The sequence below is a fragment of the Lipophrys pholis genome, assembly GCF_963383615.2.
Source record: "Lipophrys pholis genome assembly, chromosome: 12".
Classification (NCBI taxonomy): domain Eukaryota; kingdom Metazoa; phylum Chordata; class Actinopteri; order Blenniiformes; family Blenniidae; genus Lipophrys; species Lipophrys pholis.
This window is the reverse complement of record NC_137641.1, coordinates 2147998-2168024: the sequence shown is the minus strand read 5'-3', so window position 1 is coordinate 2168024 and position 20027 is coordinate 2147998. Positions and strand designations below refer to the sequence as shown.

Below are 20027 nucleotides of genomic sequence, written 5' to 3'. Positions count from 1 at the left end.
TGGTGGTACTGTGAAACCCGTATCCTCAGGTTCCTGAAGGAACAGCCGGTCTGGTCTTCACCAGCTTTTGGAGAAGCTTCCACATGTTCTTCTGCTCACTGCAGGTTGGAACCAGGTTCTTTGGTTGGCGATAATAGAAAGACAACAGGAACTCAGTCTGACCGTTGATCGTCTGCCCTTTGACCCACTGCATTTAATTGTATACAACCTGTACATGGAGGTACAATATCTCATCTACAAATGTACCCATATTCCACATGCCTGTGTGTGTTCTGTAGGACATATCTGTAGAATCTACATAATCTATACGAGTGATTCTCAACCGGGGGTCCGTGGACCCCTAGTGGTCCGTGGTGAAATTGCAAGGGGTCCGTGAAAATCAAACATCTCTTAAAAAAGATCGACCATTCTGCTGAGGAGCCTGGTGGAGGTGATGTTGTCCATGGATGTTGCAGTCATCTTCATCAGGTGACCCATTTTGGTGCAGCCAGCTTCTTGCAGGCTGGCAGATTGCTACGTCTGAGTCTTCAGAAAATTACTGACCAGCAAGGGTTCCCCAAACACCCATATACCAGAACTTAGAACCGAAGTACGCTCATGCTTTAAAGTCCACCAATCCTGCAACACAGAGCGGTAGAACGGTGTCAAACCATTAAGGTCTACCTCGTCGTGCTGCAGGAGGAAAAGCTGTTTATCATAGCACAGGCGTCCGGCAGGTAGAGCGCTGCAGCACAAATCCAGTGTTTTCCAGACCAGAAGAAATCCCCCATGTCCCTCTGAATGTCCTCTACCAGAGTCCTTGGTGGTGTCAGGACATTGAACTTGTGCCAAAGAGCCGAGGCGACCAAGTTATTGGCAACCAGGACTCTTCCCCTATAGGACAACTGGGGTAGCAGTCATTTCCATGTGGACAAACACCCTTAACACCCTCCCAGTTTTTGCCTGAAAGCCCTCCGTACCCAAGAACACGCCAAGCAATTTCAGGCCCCCCCTCCCCCACTGAAGCCCCCCAGGCAGAGTGGGAACTGCTCGATCCCTCGACTGTCCCACCAACAAACCTTCACCTTTTCTCCAATACACCCTTACAGAAGAGGCTTTTTTTTTTTTTTGAAATGTTGATGATTATGACTTACAGAGAGTGAAAACCCAAAATTCAGTGTCTCAGAAAATTAGAATATAACACAAGCTCAAGAAAAAAAGGATATTTTAAACCAAGATGTAAAGCTTCTGAAAAGTCTGTTCATCTCTCTGCTCTCAATACTTGGCTGCTCCTTTACCATGAAGTACTGCGTCTTAGCGGCGTGGCCTGGAGGCCATCAACCTGTGGTACTGCTCAGGTGTAAAGAAGCCCAGGTAGCTTTGGTAGCAGCCTTCAGGTCATCTGGTGTCTCTCACCGTCCTCTGGACAATAGCCAGAGATTGTCTCTGGGGTTCAGCTCAGGCCAGTCTGCTGGCCAGTCCAGCTCAGTACCACCAGGGTCATTGAAGCAACTTCTGGTACCTTTGGTACCTTTGGTACCTTTGGCAGTGTGGGCAGGTACCAAGTCCTGCTGGAACATGAACTCAGCATCTCATAAAGCTCGTCAGCAGAAGGAAGCATGAAGAGCTCTAAAGGTTCCTGCTGGATGCTGCCTTGACTGTGGACTTCAGAAGACCCAGTGGAGGGACAGCAGCAGAGGACATGGCAGCACAAATCATCACAGACTGAGGACACTTCACTCTGGACTTCAAGCAAGGTGGACTCTGAGCCTCTCCACTCTTCCTCCACACTCTGGGACCTGGAGTTCACTCTTCCTCCATACTCTGGGACCTGGAGTTCACTCTTCCTCCACACTCTGGGACCTGGAGTTCACTCTTCCTCCACACTCTGGGACCTGGAGTTCCAAATGAGATTAAAATGTTCTTTCATGTGAAAGAGTTTGGTGCTCTGAGCAACAGTCCAGTTCTTGTCCTCCACAGTCCAGGTGAGACGCTTCTGACCTGGTCTCTTGTTCAGGAGTGGCTTGACCCTAGGAAGCCACATTAGGATCCCATGTCTAGGATTGGTCAGTGCCTCGTGGCTCCTGATGCGCTGACTCCAGCCTCAGTCCGTCCTTGTGAAGATTCCCCAAATTCTTCACTGCATTTTTCTTGACAAATTTCTCCAGGCTACGCTCCTCCCTTTTGCTGCTGCTCCTTTTCCTCCCACACTTTTTCCTTCCACTCCACTTTCTCTGAACATGCTTGGATCCAGCACTCTGTGAACAACCAGCTTCTTTAGCAAGGACATTTAGTGGCTGAGCCTCCTTGTGGACGGTTTCAATGACTGTCTTCTGGACATCTGTCAAGTCAGCAGTCTTCCCCATGAGTGTGTGGTCTACTGACCCAGACTGAGACCATTTAAAGACTCAGGGAACCTTTGCAGGTGTTTGGACTTCATTAGCTGATGAGGGTGAGACACCATGGGTACGTCCAAATTGTCCCTCCGAACTCCTTAACTATCGACTTTACCTTAACCCTTGGATGACTTCACGAGGTTGAGGAAAGGTGTTAGGAGGCTACCTAAAGGAGTTAGTAAAGGTGTTAGGATGCTTCCTAAAGGAGTTAGTGAAAGGTGTTAGGATGCTTCCTAAAGGAGTTCAGGAAAGGTGTTAGGAGGCTTTCTAAAGGAGTTAGTAAAGGTGTTAGGAGGCTTCCTAAAGGAGTTAGTAAAGGTGTTAGGAGGCTTCCTAAAGGAGTTAGTAAAGGAGATCACGGTGGTGAGGCAGTCAGACTTTCACTTAGTGACGTCATAATAAAGCGACGGCGGCTCTAGTTAGTGACGTCTGCCATGGTGGGGAAAGAACTACAAGTTTCTGAAAATGAACTACAAAAAGTTCATCTGGGTTCTAGATGATTTCAAGTTGTTCTAGGCAGATCATTGCTTTGGTAAGTTACATGATCTGCTCCTTTTTCAGTCATCCTGAGTTTCCCTGAACGCTCCGATGAGCGGGTTCCTTTAAATGTTGTCGCTGCAAGGAATTGTGGGGGAACATGAGCTGGTCTCCTTTGGTAAAGGAAGCATCAGTGGTTCCTAAGCTAAAGGGGGTTCTAAAGGAAGCGTCAGTGGTTCCTAAGCTAAAGGGGGTTCTAAAGGAAGCATCAGTGGTTCCTAGGCTGAAGGAGGTTTTAAAGGAAGCATCAGTGGTTCATAGGCTAAAGGAGGTTCTAAAGGAAGCATCAGTGGTTCCTAGGCTGAAGGAGGTTTTAAAGGAAGCATCAGTGGTTCCTAGGCTGAAGGAGGTTTTAAAGGAAGCAACCAGCCTCCTTTCCTTTGCTTATTGAGAATTCAGTCCTTATCATGGCCGCCACACAAAACACTTCCAGGGTTCAGGAAAAGTCGATAGTTCAGGAGTTAGGGGGGACAATTCGGATGTACCCCATGACTTTCCAAAACTGAACTTTTCCACAATATTCAAATTTTCTGAGACTCTGATTTTTGGGTTTCCATTAGCTGTAAGCCATAATCATCGACATTTCAAGAAATAAGGGCTTGAAATATTTCACTCTATGTGTCATGAGCCTAGATCATATATGGGTTTGACTTTCTGAAATGAGTGAGAAAAATTATTGAACATTTTCACGATATTCTAATTTTTTGAGATGTACCTGTACAATAAGCTGATCCATGACAGAAACCCATCACCAAAAATAAAGGTCCTCAGTGTAGAAAACAAACACAAGTGATCCACCTGTGGAAGGCCTTCTCCTGATCCAAACACAATACCAACATTAACATTGTTATGAGACAAACAAACATCAAAAACATCTAGCAGGAGGAAAAGATTGTCCATAATAGTTCTGTCAGGCACACAATATGTAAAGAGGCAGGCACTATGAATAATGGTACCATCAGCTAAAACATCTGCAATTAAAACAACTTTTACTGACATATTGCAAAAAACCTGCGACTGTTCCGGCCCCTGGTTTATCATGCTGGTCTGATTTTGGCCCTCGGGCTGGAAATAATTGAGGACCTCTGTCCTATGACATTTACAGGGGTGGGGACGGGGGGGTCCTCGGGGTTGATCTTAAATATGCAGGGGGTCCGGGACCCCAAAAAGGTTGAGAACCACTGATATATATACAACCTACACACACACACACACATAGAACCGCCATAGAGACCTATGGTTCCTAATTCTACAGGACATGTAGAACTCTATGATCTATATATAGAGATCTATTATCTCTATGTAGAGCTCTATGATCTATATGTAGCACTTTGTCCCGTATTACCGTGAGAGTCAAAAATAGTCTGTAAAATGACAATAGAATTTATGACAACCAGGGCGCTTTATATCAAAACTTACGGTAAACTTATTCACCGCCTCTCCTGCTTTGTGACCAATGAGCTGACAGCATACTCACACACGAGTATGACAATATAGAATCCCGCTTTTCTCATTGGTTGAGGTAGAGTTGCTCAATAACAAGATCAAATCAACAGACGAGCAGACAAAGCAGGGGGACAGACTGAACACAGGCAGGATTTTTGCTGCTAGAGCCAGTTTAAGTAGCAGCAGCTCCATTTCACTGCACAGTTTAAATGCAGCGAGACGTCCAGACGTCATTTGGATGGTCAATCTTCGAAAAAGACGGACAAAAAAACAGCGCACAGCTGCTCAAAGTCGTCTAACTTATGTGTACAGTAGAACCTCGGACGAGTGACCCGTTAAGAGCGGATAAATAGTGGGAGGCGGCGTGAGGGCAGCGCGGGGAGGAGAGCCGACACACCTGATGCACATCAATGTTTAATTGTGTCTCTCCTCCCTGACAGTAGCGGCTGGGAAGACTTTAAAAGGGGGAGAAGCTCCAGAAGGACGGACACCCGGAGCCTGGGCAGGCAACAGTCAGGAGTTGTGATTAAAATAAAAAGAACTCAAAAGCAGATGCTGCCTCTGCATCCGTGTGAAAGTAGACCCTGGACACCCTGAAGAGACACTTGTTACAACACCTTATTAATGAGGGACAGCCTCCAGCAGGGGGCGCTGCTGTGAAGTTTACTTCAGTCAAACATGAGGCCCGGGACCAAAACCGGCCGCAAAAAGCTCCAATCAGTCATTTTCAATACTAACTTTCAACACTATGGCCAAGACCAAAGAGCCGTCAAGGGACACCAGAAACAGAATGGTGGTCCTGCACCAGGCTGGGAAACCTGAATCTGCAATAGGTAAGCAGCTTGGTGTGAAGAAATCAACTGTGGGAGCAATTATTAGAAAATGGAAGACATACAAGACCACTGATAATCTCCCTCGATCTGGGGCTCCACGCAAGGTCTCACCCCGTGGGGTCAAAATGATCACAAGAACGGTGAGCAGAAGTCCCAGAAGCACACAAGGGACCTAGTGAACGACCTGCAGAGAGCTGGGACCAAAGTAACAAAGGTACCATCAGTAACTCACTACGTCACCAGGGACTCACATCCTGCAGTGCCAGACGAGTCCCCCTAACCCGAGCCGGGAAATGTCCCGTCTGAAGTTTGCTAGAGAGCCTTTGTATGATCCAGAAGAGGATTGGGAGAATGTCAGATGGTCAGATGAAACCAAAATAGAACTTTTTGTTAAAAATTCATCTCGTCGTGTTTGGAGGAGAAAGAATGCTGATGTACATCCAGAGAACACCAGACCTACCGTGAAGCATGGGGGTGGAAACATCATGCTTTGGGGCTGTTTTTCTGCAAAGGGACCAGGACGACTGATCCGTGTAAAGAAAAGAACGAGTGGGGCCATGTATCGTGAGATTCTGAGTGAAAACCTCCTTCCATCAGCGAGGGCTGAAGATGAACCGTGGCTGGTTCTTCCAGCATGACAATGATCCCCAACACCCCGCCGGGGCAACGAGGGAGGGGCTTCAGGAGAAGCATTTCAAGGTCCTAGAGTGGCCCGGCCAGTCTCCAGATCTCAACCCCATAGAAAATCTGTGGAGGGAGTTGAAAGTCCGTGTTGCCCCAGAACCTCCCGGCTCTAGAGGAGGTCTGCCTGGAGGACTGGACCAAGGTACCAGCAACACTGTGGACACCTTGTGAAGACCTACAGGAAACGTCTGGCCCACAAAGGGTATATAACGAAGTATTGAGATGAACTTTGGTGATTGACTAAATACTTATTTTCCACCATAGTTTGCAAATAAATTCTTAAAAAATCAGACAATGTGATTTTCTGGATTTTTTTTTCTCATTTTGTCTCATAGTTGAAGTGTCCCTATGATGAAAATTACAGGCCTCTCATCTTTTTAAGTGGGAGAACTTGCACAATTGGTGGCTGACTAAATACTTTTTTGCCCCATTGTACATGTGTATATATGTATTTATATATATAGTATACATCTTTGATTAGTTCAGTTATGTGCTTTTAAATAATCATAACATATTTGGTGTTTGGTTCCTTCAATATCAACTGGTCCTACATTTTGTCCTCGTGACCCGTCCCCCCAAAGAGAGGACACCTGCCTTCAGGGGACACTTGCCCTTGGATTTTAGGTCATCCCTACATCAGAGGTTTTACTGTATATGTAGAGCTGTATGATGTATGTATAGAGCTGTATGATGTATGTATAGAGCTGTATGATCTATGTATAGAATCATGTATGATGACAAAGACGTGTGGAAATGAAACTGCATGTTGTGTGACACCGACAGTCAGTTTGCTCAGAGATCATTCAGCTTCAGACTCGCTGTGAAGGAACTCGATGAGTCGCGACGACACGAGAGACACTATCAACACTCCCAGTCCTGCCATTCAATGTGTGTGTGTGTGTGTGTGTGTGTGTGTGTGTGTGTGTGTGTGCGCGTGCGTGCGTGCGTGCGTGCGTGCGTGCGTGCGTGTGTGTGTGCGTGTGTGTGCGTGTGTGTGTGCGTGCGTGCGTGTGTGTGTGTGTCGGCAGCTGAGAATGAGATGAGTAAACAGCAAACAGCAAAGAAACACTAATCAGCCTCCAGCTCGCTCATTAGCCTGCGTGCTAAACACATCACTCATTAGTCAGACTGCTAAATTAGCCGTTTATTCGACAGCGTGCTAAACACCAATGTCAGTGGTAAATGTGTAATTTAGCGTTCTGAACTCTGAGCACCTCTGTGATTAGGAGCCGCGTGGCCGCTCACTGGACAGAATACTTAGAGCCCCGCACGTTAGCACGCATGCTAATTAGCTTCGGTCAATAGTAAAAGACCCGATCTGTTAGCTTGGAGGATTCATCCAGTCTGAGCAATTACCTTCAACACCGGAAGCTCATTCAGCCCTGCACACACACACACACACACACACACACACACACACACACACACACACACACACACACACACACACACACACACACACACACACACACACACACACACACACACACACACACACACACACACACACACACACACACACACACTCTCTCTCTTCACGTCTTTACTGAGAGGCTACAAGGCTAGCGTCATTGCTAAAAGCACTTTAACTTGAACAGCACTATTGATAATTCTAAAGTAGCATAAAACAACCCAAAACCAACTGAACATATGTGTAAAGCTCGGGGCTCGGTGGAACAGGCTGAACACAGGCAGTATTTATGCTGCTAAAGCCAGTCCAGAGCTCGGGGCGAACCTGCATAACCTGCGGCCACTTCCTCGGGCTCCACCGTCGGCTGATGCACCAGATCCAGTCCCAGTTCGGACGGCTCTGGTTAATGCTCGATCTCTAGCCAACAAGACTTTTATTCTGAAGGATTTCTTTACCTCCCAGGGATTGGATTTTTTATACATAACAGACACATGGATGGCCGTCGGTGAGTCCAGTGCCTTTTGTGTACTTCTGCCTCATGGCTATACTTATGTTAATGCTCCGAGGACGTCAGGACAAGGAGGAGACATAGCGACTGTTTATAAGCAACATTTTAATTGTAAACAAGTCACTTCAACTAAATCTTATTCCAGCTTTGAGATGAACTCCTTCAAGCTGGGCTCTGTCCTCCCGACGCTCTGCACTGTTATATACAGACCGCCTCAATAGAACAAAGACTTTATTGGGGACTTTGCTGATGTTTTGGCAGAAATAATGTGTAAATATGACCGAGTTTTAATGGTTGGGGATTTTAATATCCACCTCTGTTGCCCTATGAAGCCGCTGGCCAAAGACTTTCTCCATCTAATCGACTCTTTTAATCTGGTCCAGTCTGTGTCCGGCCCCACGCAAGAACAGGGACCTCCCCTCCATCTTGTTCTATCACATGGTTCTATTCCCTGGAACCTAGAAGTCTGTGATGCAGTGTTCTCTGACCACATGCCAGTTGTTTCTGATGTGCCTCTCCCGTCATAAGGTGAAACCTGGCGCTCCAGCGCAGCGCTGCCGCATTCTAAAGGCTTCCACTGCAGCACAGTTTTCCACTGCCTTTGACACATGTAGCAGCCCGACTCCCCTCCTGGCCTGTAGTCCAGATGGAGAGGCTCTGGCCTCCCACCTGGACTCATCCTGCCCAGCTACTTTAGATGTGGTGGCTCCGTTAGAAACAAGGCTCTCTAAACATCAACCTGAGCATGGATCCATGAAACCACTGCTGTTGTCAGGCCAGAGTGCAGGAGAGCTGAGAGAAGTGGAAGAAGGAGAAGTTACAGCTGTCCTTCCAGATGTGGAGGAACAGCTGGCGTTCTTATCAGAGAACGCTGAAAACTGCTAAAACCAAATATTTGTCTGATATCATCTCCAACTGTCACAATCCTCGTGTTTTAATTATAACCATAAACTCTGTTCTCAATGCTCCACAACCAGCCGGAGAACTCCTCAGAGGTGTGAGAGAGCTTCTAGAGAACTCCTCTTAAGAGTGAGAGAGCTTCCAGAGAACTCCTCAGAGGTGTGAGAGAGCTTCTAGAGAACTCCTCAGAGGTGTGAGAGCTTCCAGAGAACTCCTCAGAAGAGTAAGAGAGCTTCCAGAGAGCTCCTCAGAAGAGTAAGAGAGCTTCCAGAGAGCTCCTCAGAAGAGTGAGAGAGCTTCCAGAGAACGCTTCAGAGGTGTGAGAGAGCCTCCAGAGAACTCCTCAGAAGAGTGAGAGAGCCTCCAGAGAGCTCCTCAGAGGTGTGAGAGAGCTTCCAGAGAGCTCCTCAGATGTGTGAGAGAGCTTCCAGAGAACTCCTCGGAGGTGTGAGAGAGCCTCCAGAGAACTCATCAGAAGAGTGAGAGAGCTTCCAGAGAACTCCTCAGAGGCGTGAGAGCTTCCAGAGAACTCCTCAGAGGTGTGAGAGAACCTCCAGAGAACTCCTCAGAGGTGTGAGAGAGCTTCTAGAGAACTCCTCGGAGGTGTGAGAGAGCTTCCAGAGAACTCCTCAGAGGTGTGAGAGAGCATCCAGAGAACTCCTCAGAGGAGTGTGAGAGCTTCCAGAGCTGCTTCACTATAAGGTTGTGGACATTAGGACCCTCATTAGCAGTCCTGCTTTTGTCCCCTCTACCTCTGTCCCCTGCTCTGCTGATCTAGAGCAGTGTGAGCTGGTCAGCCAGCCTTATCTAACAGAGACCATTGGCCATATGAAGCCTGCTGGATCCCCAATGATCCAGTTCCACCTCGTCTTTTTAAAGAGCATCTTCCCACCTTGGCACCGTTTGTCCTCCACATGTTAAACAGCAGTTTGGTGAATGGGAGTGTCCCTGTGAGCTTTAAACATGCAGTGGTGACACCTTGATTAAAGAGCCTGGCTCAGACCCTCTGGGCTCTCAGATTCCAGGCCCGTCTCCAAGGTTCCTTTCCTTTCTAAGGTTTTGGAGAAAATAGTTTATCATCAGCTAAAGTCCTTCTTGGATGAGCAGAACATTCCGGAGGTGTTTCAGTCTGGGTTTAGAACCTTCCCAGCACTGAGTCGCCACTGCTGAAGGTTTTTAATGATCTCTTCCTGGCCACAGAATCTGGTTGCTAAGTTGCTCTGGTTCTGTTGGACCTTCCAGCTGCCTTGGACATAGTGGACCATCAGGTCCTCCTGTCCCATCTGGAGACCTTGGTGGACACAAGGGGCGGTGCTTTAAAGTGGTTCAGGTGGTATTTAGAGGAGAGAAGTTTCTGTGTCCTTGTTGGAACCGTAGAGTCCTCTGCAGCACCTCTTCCATGTGGAGTGCCTCAAGGCTCTATACTTGGCCCTCTTCTATTCTCCCTCTACCTCCTTCCTCTAGGATCGGTTCTCCAGAAACGTGGAATCACTTTTCATTCTTATGCTGACGACAGACACATTTATTTTCCTCTGAATCAAGAAAATGATTTTTCCATGAATCCACTCCTTGACTGTGTTTCGTTGAAGTCAGGTCCTGGTCGTCCCTGAACTTTTTACATTGAAACAATGAGAAGTCCGAGGTCATGTTGTTTGGGCCCAGTGGTTCCACCAAGGTTCATGTTGATCTGGGTCCTCTAAGGCAACAATTAATGCACTCGACCAAAAACCTCGGCGTCAGACTGGACTCACATCTTAAACTAGATCTACAACTGAAATCAGTGGTCAGTTGAGACAAGGAGCCAAAGTGAAACCTTCCCTGTCCTTGGATCATTTAGGGATTTTAATCCCGGCTTCTATCACCACTCATTTAGATTACTGCAGTGTACTTTACATTGAGCTCAGCCAGTCCTCCGTCTCACGTCTTCAGCTGATCCAAAATGTCGCTGCTCGACTTCTAACAGGATCCAGAACACACCAGCACATCACACAGTTTTAGTCTCGGTTCACTGCTTCCTGTTTGTTTCAGGATTGATTTTAAAATTCTTTTATTCATTTTTAAATGTCTTCATGGCCTCGCCCCACAGTATTTGCCCGACCTGCTCCGGCCGTACACTCCCTCGCTCTCTCAGGTCGGCAGGTCAGTCATTGTTGTTTGTCCCTCAGACCAACAGGAAGCAGAGCGGTGATCCTGCCTTTTCAGTCGGAATGACTTTCCTCTGCACATCAAACAGGCCGACTCACTTCCTGTTTTTAAAACCTCTCTAAAAACACACTTTTTCTCTTTGGCTTTTAACTCAATCTGAGAGGTGGACTTTTATTGTTTTTAACATTTTTTCTTATTTTTATTGAGATAAACCAGTAATCACACTCAGTCTGTTGTCAGGCGAGAACAAACAAGCCGCGAAAGTCTCTGATGGTGAAACCTGCGCCTGGACTCCGACTTTTCGAGGGAGGAATCTGCTGAGGAATCTGCTTTTTGTTTTGGAAGCTTATTGTGGCTGAATTGAATGGATTTCAGGAGGAGCCGAGTTATGGTCTCGTCTCTCACCTGGTTTCCTCGCCGGGAACCAGGCGACCTGGAGGAACGTTTCGCTGGTATGACCCAGAATGAGACGCCTGAACACACGAGGTGTACCACGTCACATGATCGATACACTTAGTGTCAAAATAGTTTTTGTTCTCGCAACAGCAGACTGAGGCCCCGTCGGAAAGACTGAAAACAATCTAGTTGTCATGTTGGTCCACTAGTTGGTGCTGTTGTTAGCTTTAGTACTGAAGCCACACACACACAGACATTCTAGTGGACAGACCACCAAGTTAGATTGTTATGATGGTGACTGTCAAAATAAAAGTACCAAATTGGATTGTTATCACGGTGACTGTCAAAATAAAACTATCAAGTTAGATTGTTATCACGGTAACTGTCAAAGTAAAAGTACCAAGTTGGATCGTTAATACTGTGACCGTCAAAATAAAAGTAACAAGTTCAGGAGAACATGGACTGAGAGTCATGACACCACGGAGGAAACTGTTCTAATTGGCTCTACTGAGCATGTACAGAACTGCTAGTTACTGCCAACGTGGGACCAAGACCAGGACAAGGACCCAGACCAGGATCGGGTCTGGGACCAGGACCAGGACCCGGACCAGAGTTTCTGCCGTCTCCCCGGAAACATAGCCCAAGTGATTTCAGATAGTTGCGTTTACACAATGACAGATTCGGAGCGTTTTCAAAATTTTCAGCAGCTCCGAGCTCCGATGTCTTTAAACAGACAAATAAAACACAATGGAAGTTTTGGGTTTTCACTTGAACACATTGACGAGGTTGACTGACGACGTTGACTGACGGGGTTGACTGACGGGGTTGACTGATGGGGTTGACTGACGGCATTGACTGATGGCGTTGACTGTCGGGGTTGACTGATGGCGTTGACTGTCAGGGTTGACTGACGACATTGACTGATGGAGTTGACTATCGGGGTTGACTGATGGGGTTGACTGACGGCATTGACTGATGGCGTTGACTGTCGGGGTTGACTGACGGGGCTGACTGACGGGGCTGTCTGTTGGCGTTGACTGACGGGGCTGACTGTCGGGGTTGACTGATGGCGTTGACTGTCGGAGTTGACTGACGGGACGGACTGACGGGGTTGACTGACGGGGTTGACTGATGGCGTTGACTGTCGGAGTTGACTGACGGGGTGGACTGACGGGGTTGACTGACGGGGTTGACTGTTGGGGTTGACTGATGGCGTTGACTGTCAGGGTTGACTGACGGCATTGACTGACGGCGTTGACATATGGGGTTGACTGATGGCGTTGACTGACGGGGTTGACTGACGGGGTTGACTGTCGGGGTTGACTGACGGGGTTGACTGACGGCATTGACTGACGAGGTTGACTGACGACGTTGACTGACGGGGTTGACTGTTGGGGTTGACTGACGACGTTGACTGACGAGGTTGACTGACGAGGTTGACTGACGGGGTTGACTGACGGGGTTGACTGACGGCATTGACTGACGAGGTTGACTGACGACGTTGACTGACGGGGTTGACTGTCGGGGTTGACTGACGACGTTGACTGACGGGGTTGACTGTCGGGGTTGACTGACGGGGTTGACTGACGGCATTGACTGACGAGGTTGACTGACGAGGTTGACTGACGGGGTTGACTGATGGGGTTGACTGACGAGGTTGACTGACGGGGTTGACTGACGGGGTTGACTGACGGGGTTGACTGACGGAGTGGTGACCTGGTTTTACCTCGATGAGAATGCAGGGTCTTTATCTGAGCAGGAGCCTCCTTAATCCTAAACAACGTACGAGTAAAGAGCAGGATTCTCTGTGGGGGGCCATGAGGTCCTGGCCTCATGGTCCTGGTCCTAGCCTGGTGATGGACACCTTCATGAGGTCCTGGCCTCATGGTCCTGGTCCTAGCCTGGTGATGGACACCTTCATGAGGTCCTGGCCTCATGGTCCTGGTCCTAGCCTGGTGATGGACACCTTCATGAGGTCCTGGCCTCATGGTCCTGGTCCTAGCCTGGTGATGGACACCTTCATGAGGTCCTGGCCTCATGGTCCTGGTCCTAGCCTGGTGATGGACACCTTCATGAGGTCAACTGAGCTCAGAAACGTCTCGATTTCAGAATTTGAGGAGTTGATCTGACAGGAGGAGTTTATTCTCTGCCCACTTCTGAAAGATGTTCTGCAGAACAAAGTCTTTTACTACTTCAGGTCAATGATGAGCTGAAAACCTCAGAAAACTAACCAGTTATTGTATATTACCAGACTGCTCACCTCGATTCAAGTGTGAGACAATGGTCGAGGTCCACATACAGATCCCTGAGGTGTGCCACCATTTACACGCGTGTGATGCTAACGACTGATGTGGCTTTAATAGAGCGCATCACTTCAGTCTGTCAACGATATAGAGCAATTCTTCTCCCTGTCATCGTCATTTTCGTTGTCGTCATTATCATCGTCATCTTCATTATCATTGACGTCTTCGTCGTGGCTTTTCCCTCATGAAACCTGTCTGATAGCGAAGGAGCTGCAGCATGAAGCCTTGTTCTCGTCACAAGAACCCAATGAGACACTTTTGTTTGGCTTCAGAATGCTGCCACCTTCAGGTTACACTGTGAACTACCGCAGTAATAAGTAGCTTGTTAGCAGAGTGTATCTGTTCGTGGAGTGTCTCTGCTTGTAGCCTGGTTGTGTCGCTGCTTGTAGCCTGGTTGTGTCGCTGCTTGTAGCTCGGTCGTGTTGCTGCTTGTAGCCTGGTTGTGTCGCTGCTTGTAGCCTGGTTGTGTCGCTGCTTGTAGCCTGGTTGTGTCGCTGCTTGTAGCCTGGTTGTGTCGCTGCTTGTAGCTCGGTCGTGTCGCTGCTTGTAGCCTGGTTGTGTCGCTGCTTGTAGCCTGGTTGTGTCGCTGCTTGTAGCCTGGTTGTGTCGCTGCTTGTAGCCTGGTTGTGTCGCTGCTTGTAGCTCGGTCGTGTCGCTGCTTGTAGCCTGGTTGTGTCGCTGCTTGTAGCCTGGTTGTGTCGCTGCTTGTAGCCTGGTTGTGTCGCTGCTTGTAGCCTGGTTGTGTCGCTGCTTGTAGCCTGGTTGTGTCACTGCTTGTAGCCTGGTTGTGCCGCTGCTTGTAGCCTGGTTGTGCCACTGCTTGTAGCCTGGTTGTGTCACTGCTTGTAGCCTGGTTGTGTATCCGCTGACACCAGCAGAGCTAAAACAAGCTGCTAACGTTATGTGACAGCAGATTAATAAGCTTGCTTGTCTTCACTCACCGACTTTAAAGGATGAGTCTGCAGGCGCTTTTAAAGCAACCAGACCCTGATTAAAGCGCAGCGGCGAGCGTGTGAGCGGCGAGCGTGTGAGCGGCGAGCGTGTGAGCGGCGAGCGTGTGAGCGGCGAGCGTGTGAGCGGCGAGCGTGTGAGCGGCGAGCGTGTGAGCGGCGAGCGTGTGAGCGGCGAGCGTGTGAGCGGCGAGCGTGTGAGCGGCGAGCGTGTGAGCGGCGAGCGTGTGAGCGGCAGCGCGACTCCGGAGCCGAGGGTAACACCGGGGATCAGATCAAACGCTGATATCCGGCGAATTGCATCAAAGTGCGGCGCAGCAGCAAGGGAGGAAGAAGGAAACACATCCGGGCGGGAAGTCACACAGAGGCAAGGGCGGAAATTACGGGGGTGGTGGTGGGTGGGTTGGTTGGTGGGGGGGGTAGGTGGTGGTCGCGGGAGGGGGATGGGGATGGGGCGGGGGGGGGGGGGGGGTAGGTGGTGGTCTCTGGAGGGGGGTGGGGTGGGGGTAGGTGGTGGTCTCTGGAGGGGGATGGGGGGGTGGTCGCAGGAGGGGGATGGGGGAGGGGGATGGGGGGGCGAGCCCACCAACGGACCTCAGATAAAAAGAAAGCCTCCGAAGTTCAGAATAGATTCAAACAATCAAATGACGTCCACTGAAATGAGCTGTTTATAAAGTTTCTCTCAGTGGTGGCGACTTCACATACACAATACTGAAGAACGAAGCGAAACCTAGCATTAAAGCTACTTTTGATGCTAATGCTCCTGCTAATGCTGCTTACAGTCCTTCATGGTGCTACGGTACTAATGCGCCAGTAAACAGGCGTTCAGTGAAATGGTCACAGAGAAAAACGGTTCAAACAGTTAAGGCTAATGCCAATCGTGAGCAAAAAGTGTCGAGTACGGCGAGAGACGCTACTGCTAAAGCTAATGACTCGCCACACTTTTTCACCAATGACAATTATAACACCGAGGCCTCGTTTACAAACAAACCAACAACAGAGTCACTGAAAACACAACTTTATGAAAATCCTCTGGCTCTGTTGCCATGGAAACAGGGGGAAATCTAAATTTTCTGAAACGCAGGTCCTGGTCCTGGCCCTGGCCCTGGTCCTGGTCCTGGTCCTGGTCCTGGTCCTGGTCCTGGTCCCACATTGGTAGTCACCAGTAGTTCAGCACACACTTAGTAGAGCCAATCATAAAAAAGCTTCCTCCATGGTGTCATGACTCCCAGTCCATGTTCTCCTGAACTTGGTACTTTTATTTTGACAGTCACCGTAATAACAATCCAACTTGGTGGTCTGTCCACTAGAATGTCCGTGTTCTACCAGTGTTCATGTTTAGAGCTCATTGTTCTCTGCTGTGTGTGTGTGTGTGTGTGTGTGTGTGTGTGTGTGTGTGTGTGTGTGTGTGTGTGTGTGTGTGTGTGTGTGTGTGTGTGTGTGTGTGTGTGTGTGTACCTTCGGTCAGGCCCATGTGGATGCTCCAGTAGTTCTGCAGACACTGCAGCTCCTTCTTCATGCTCCTCCTGCAGCGGCAGTGGTACAGTGGAGAGTCCTGCAGCACCTGTAGCGCCCCCTGGCACTCCCGTGACGCCAGCATGGAGCTGCGCTCGCGCTCCCCCCCCGACAGGCACTGCCGCATGATGCGGTACCGCGAGCTGCACTGGCTGTTCTGGTTACACAGCTCCGAGGCCTGGACACAGTCCAGAGTTGGGGGGTCCAGGTCACACACACACACACCTGAGAACACACACACAACACAGGTTAGATACCCAGACGGTCCGGGGGGTCCAGGTCACTCACTCACACACACACACACACACACACACACACACACACACACACACACACACACACACACACACACACACACACACACTTCCATGATGTAAACAAGAACTTCCTGTTTCTGTTTCCTGTTTCCTGTTTCCTGTTTCTGGTGACATCATCAGTGGGCGGGGCCTTTGTGGTCCTTTATTTATGCTCATTTTGTTTAAACTTTCTGTACTTTTGATGTTTTGTGTTTTTCTCCAGACGACTTGTTTTCGTGACGTTTCTGTTTAGTTCAAACTGTTTTGTGTTCAGGTGGTGTCTCTGACTGATAATCTGTGTTAATCTGTGATGATTTGTAATAATCTGTGATACTCTGCGCTAATCTCTGATAATCTGTCGTAATCTCTTGTGGGGAAGCCCCGATCCACCTTTTTTCACTTCTGATCCTGATACTTAAATTTGTATATCTGCTGATACTATTCAGATACCAGAGCTGTTTACTTTAATATTGTTATTATCATTGTTGTTGACTTTATATGAGGCTGTAATAAACTCTCTACAGTAAAGTATGAAATGTACTAATGTATACATGTATTCTCTCTAAAGACAACTTGAGGTTAGTATCAGGACAGAAAAGGAAGCAGTACAAAGTATTTTAGTTCCATGTGGACAATGTGGGGGTCTGAGTGACGTCATCATCTCATCATAAACTAGTTCTACCTTTAGAACCTCAGAATGACTTTATTAATCCTTTATTATTAATGATTTAGCAACGGAGCACCAACAGCAGTGCTTCCAGTCCACAGTTTGCAGCCAGCGAGCAGAGCAGCAGCAGGGAAACACTGGGGATCATTTCAGCACCATGAAGCAGACCAGGATCATGGATCAGACCAGGATCATGGATCAGACCAGGATCATGGATCAGACCAGGATCATGGATCAGGAACCTCTGCAGGTTGGAGCGGATATTTCTGATCCGTGAATTATGTTGGTACCAGAACCCAATACCAATACTGGATCGGATCGGCCCTGTCCGTAGTCTGTTCTAATCTATGGCAATCTGTGATTATATGTGATCATATGTGATAATCTGTGGTAATCTGTGATAATCTGTTGCACTCTATGGTAATATGTGGTCATCTGTGATACTATGTGATAATCTGTGGTAATCTGTGATCATCTGTGTTAATCTGTGATAATATGTGGTAATCTGTGGTCATCTGTGATAATCTGTGATAATCTGTTGTAATCTATGGTAATATGTAGTAATCGCTGATATTATGTGAAAATTTGTGGTAATCTGTGGTAATCTGTGATGATATGTTATCATCTGTAGTAATCTGTTGTAATCTATGGTAATATGTGGTAATCTGTGATAATATGTGGTAATCTGAAAATATGTGATAATGTGATAATCTGTGGTTATCCAATGTAATCTGTGATAATCTGTGGTAATCCTTAATAAAATGTGATAATATGTGATCATCTGTGGTTTATCTGTGATAATATGTGATAACGTGATAATCTGTGGCAATCTGGTGTAATCTGTAGTAATCTGTGATAATCTGTAGTAATCTTTAATAATCTGTGATAACATGTGCTAATCTGTGGTAATCTGATGTTATATTTAGTAATTTGCAGTTATCTGTGATCATCTGTGGTAATCTGTGGTCTCTCTGGAATCTCTGGTCATTTCACAGTCTTTGGGAATATTTCTATGAATTTTAAGATGTTTGTGGGTTTTCATCTCCTAGAGGAAGAAACTAATTATTGTGTTTGCTTTAAGAGTCGTCCAGGTTGATGTTCAGCTCGTTATGGTTATGTTGTGTATATTTATTTATTTATTTGTGTACACTGTTGTGTTCTGTTGTGTTGTGTTTACATTGTGGTAAAATCATTTTGTTATGATTCTCTGTCTCTCTGCTGGTTTTTGTCTCTTGGTGATCTTCTGTTATTTTGACCATTGTTGTCTGTTCAGTCACACTGGCTGCAGTTTAAATCTCATTACAGATTCAAGCCGAGGTCCGATGGAGTTGAAGACAAAAGCAGCTGCTTCTTCTCTCCACCTCTGAGTCTGTTTGCACTGCAACCACAAACCAAACTCTCTCCCATCCAACAATCAATGTTTGACCGGAACATCTCGCAGAAACCCAAAACTTTTCCCGTCTTCCTGGCTGGCCAGCCGGCCAATCAGAACGTAGCAGGAGGAGTATTCAACCAGAGACGCAGTGAGTTGTCAGTCAAGTCGGCTCAGCAGATTAAGATTTATTAAGAGATTCTGCTCAGAAACGTCGCTGGGTCATTTCTATTAGAGTCATAGAAGTTATATTAACCACTAAAATTATCGCAGCAGCAACACAATGTGCAGTACTACCAAGAGCCACAAGGGGGCATCTCAATCAACAAACTCCAATCATCAGCGTCCACCTGTTAATCAAATATGATATAGATGGGACCTTATGTCCTGGACTATAGTAAGAGTAGCATCTCTTTAAAAATAAAATCTTAAAATACCTTATTAAGGTTCGCTTCCCCCACCAAGTAAAAACACAAGTTGTTACATTTCTATTTTAGGAAAGTTTCACTTTTGTGCAGTAACGTTCTGAAAACTATGTAGTTTTCAAGTTAAACCACTATAGTTGGCAAATCGGTTTCACTTGTTTACATGACAACATGTTTACACAAGTTGGCGCCTTTTTAAAAAGTTTTGCCTCATGAGGCGTTGATGATTCTGAGCTCCGTTGTCATGGAAACAAACCTCAAAACGCTATGAAGGTTTTACGTTTTCACTTGAAATCGTTGCGTATAAACGGCCTCCCTCCAGCCATGATCACTCCTACCACCAGGGGGCGACATGGATCTGACCTTCTGGTTCCAGTGCAGACCCGACCTGTCTTTCCACTCCACCCCACCACCTCCACCCAACACCTCCACCTACCACCGCCCTGAGGAGAGACTATTGTACTCTCTGTGGAACTATGGGATTACTTTCACAGATAAAGTTACAGCCTGCCTGTAAAACGGTGGGACGAACAGCAGATTCAAATTCTGGAGACGTGTGTGTGTGTGTGTGTGTGTGTGTGTGTGTGTGTGTGTGTGTGTGTGTGTGTGTGTGTGTGTGTGTGTGTGTGTGTGTGTGTGTGTGTGTGTGTGTGTGTGTGTGTGTGGAAATTCACTCTATGATCAATTCTCATGCAGCTATATATAGTTGGATGCAGTATTTATGAAAACACACACACACACACACACACACTTCGTCTTCAGGTATTTCAGGAGCATCAGTTGAGCATCATGAGCGCGTGACTATTACAGGTGGAACCTGACCCGTGCGCTCGCAAGGGCGCGCGCGTGTGTGTGTGTGTGTGTGTGTGTGTGTGTGTGTGTGTGTGTGTGTGTGTGTGTGTGTGTGTGTGTGCGTGTGTGTGTGTGTGTGTGTGTGTGTGTGTGTGTGTGTGTGTGTGTGTGTGTGTGTGTGTGTGTGTGTGTGTGTGTGCGTGTGTGTGTGTGTGTGTGCTCACCCAGCACGAGCAGCGCGGGGATGCAGTGGATGAGGACCATGTCTCGTGCGGTCATGACGGAAGCGGGTCGGTGTCCCTCTCGGTGTCCCGGGGTGTCTCAGTCCACCCCCCTCATGCCGGAGCGGGAGGAAAGCCGGTGCTGCGTCCCGGGTATCGGGGAACGCGAGCCGCGGTCACAGCCGCGCGGCGGGCGCACAACCCGGCTCGGAGCGCATGTTCGGTCCCGGTGAACCTCCAGCCGCCGCTCC

At 47.8% G+C, this 20027-nt stretch overlaps 1 protein-coding gene across 1 annotated transcript in view; it reads right to left on the bottom strand.

Moving 5' to 3' along the window:
• Window positions 1–19834, bottom strand: part of gfra2b (GDNF family receptor alpha 2b) — a gene marked incomplete at both ends in the record, with an annotated part of 62747 nt that extends 42913 nt beyond the window's left edge. Inside the window, 2 exons of the mRNA XM_080477015.1 lie at window positions 15947–16228; window positions 19780–19834. Of these exons, the coding sequence (XP_080333141.1) occupies window positions 15947–16228; window positions 19780–19834 (337 nt within the window). The remainder of the gene's footprint in view (window positions 1–15946; window positions 16229–19779) is intronic.
• Window positions 19835–20027: the final 193 nt, after the last annotated feature.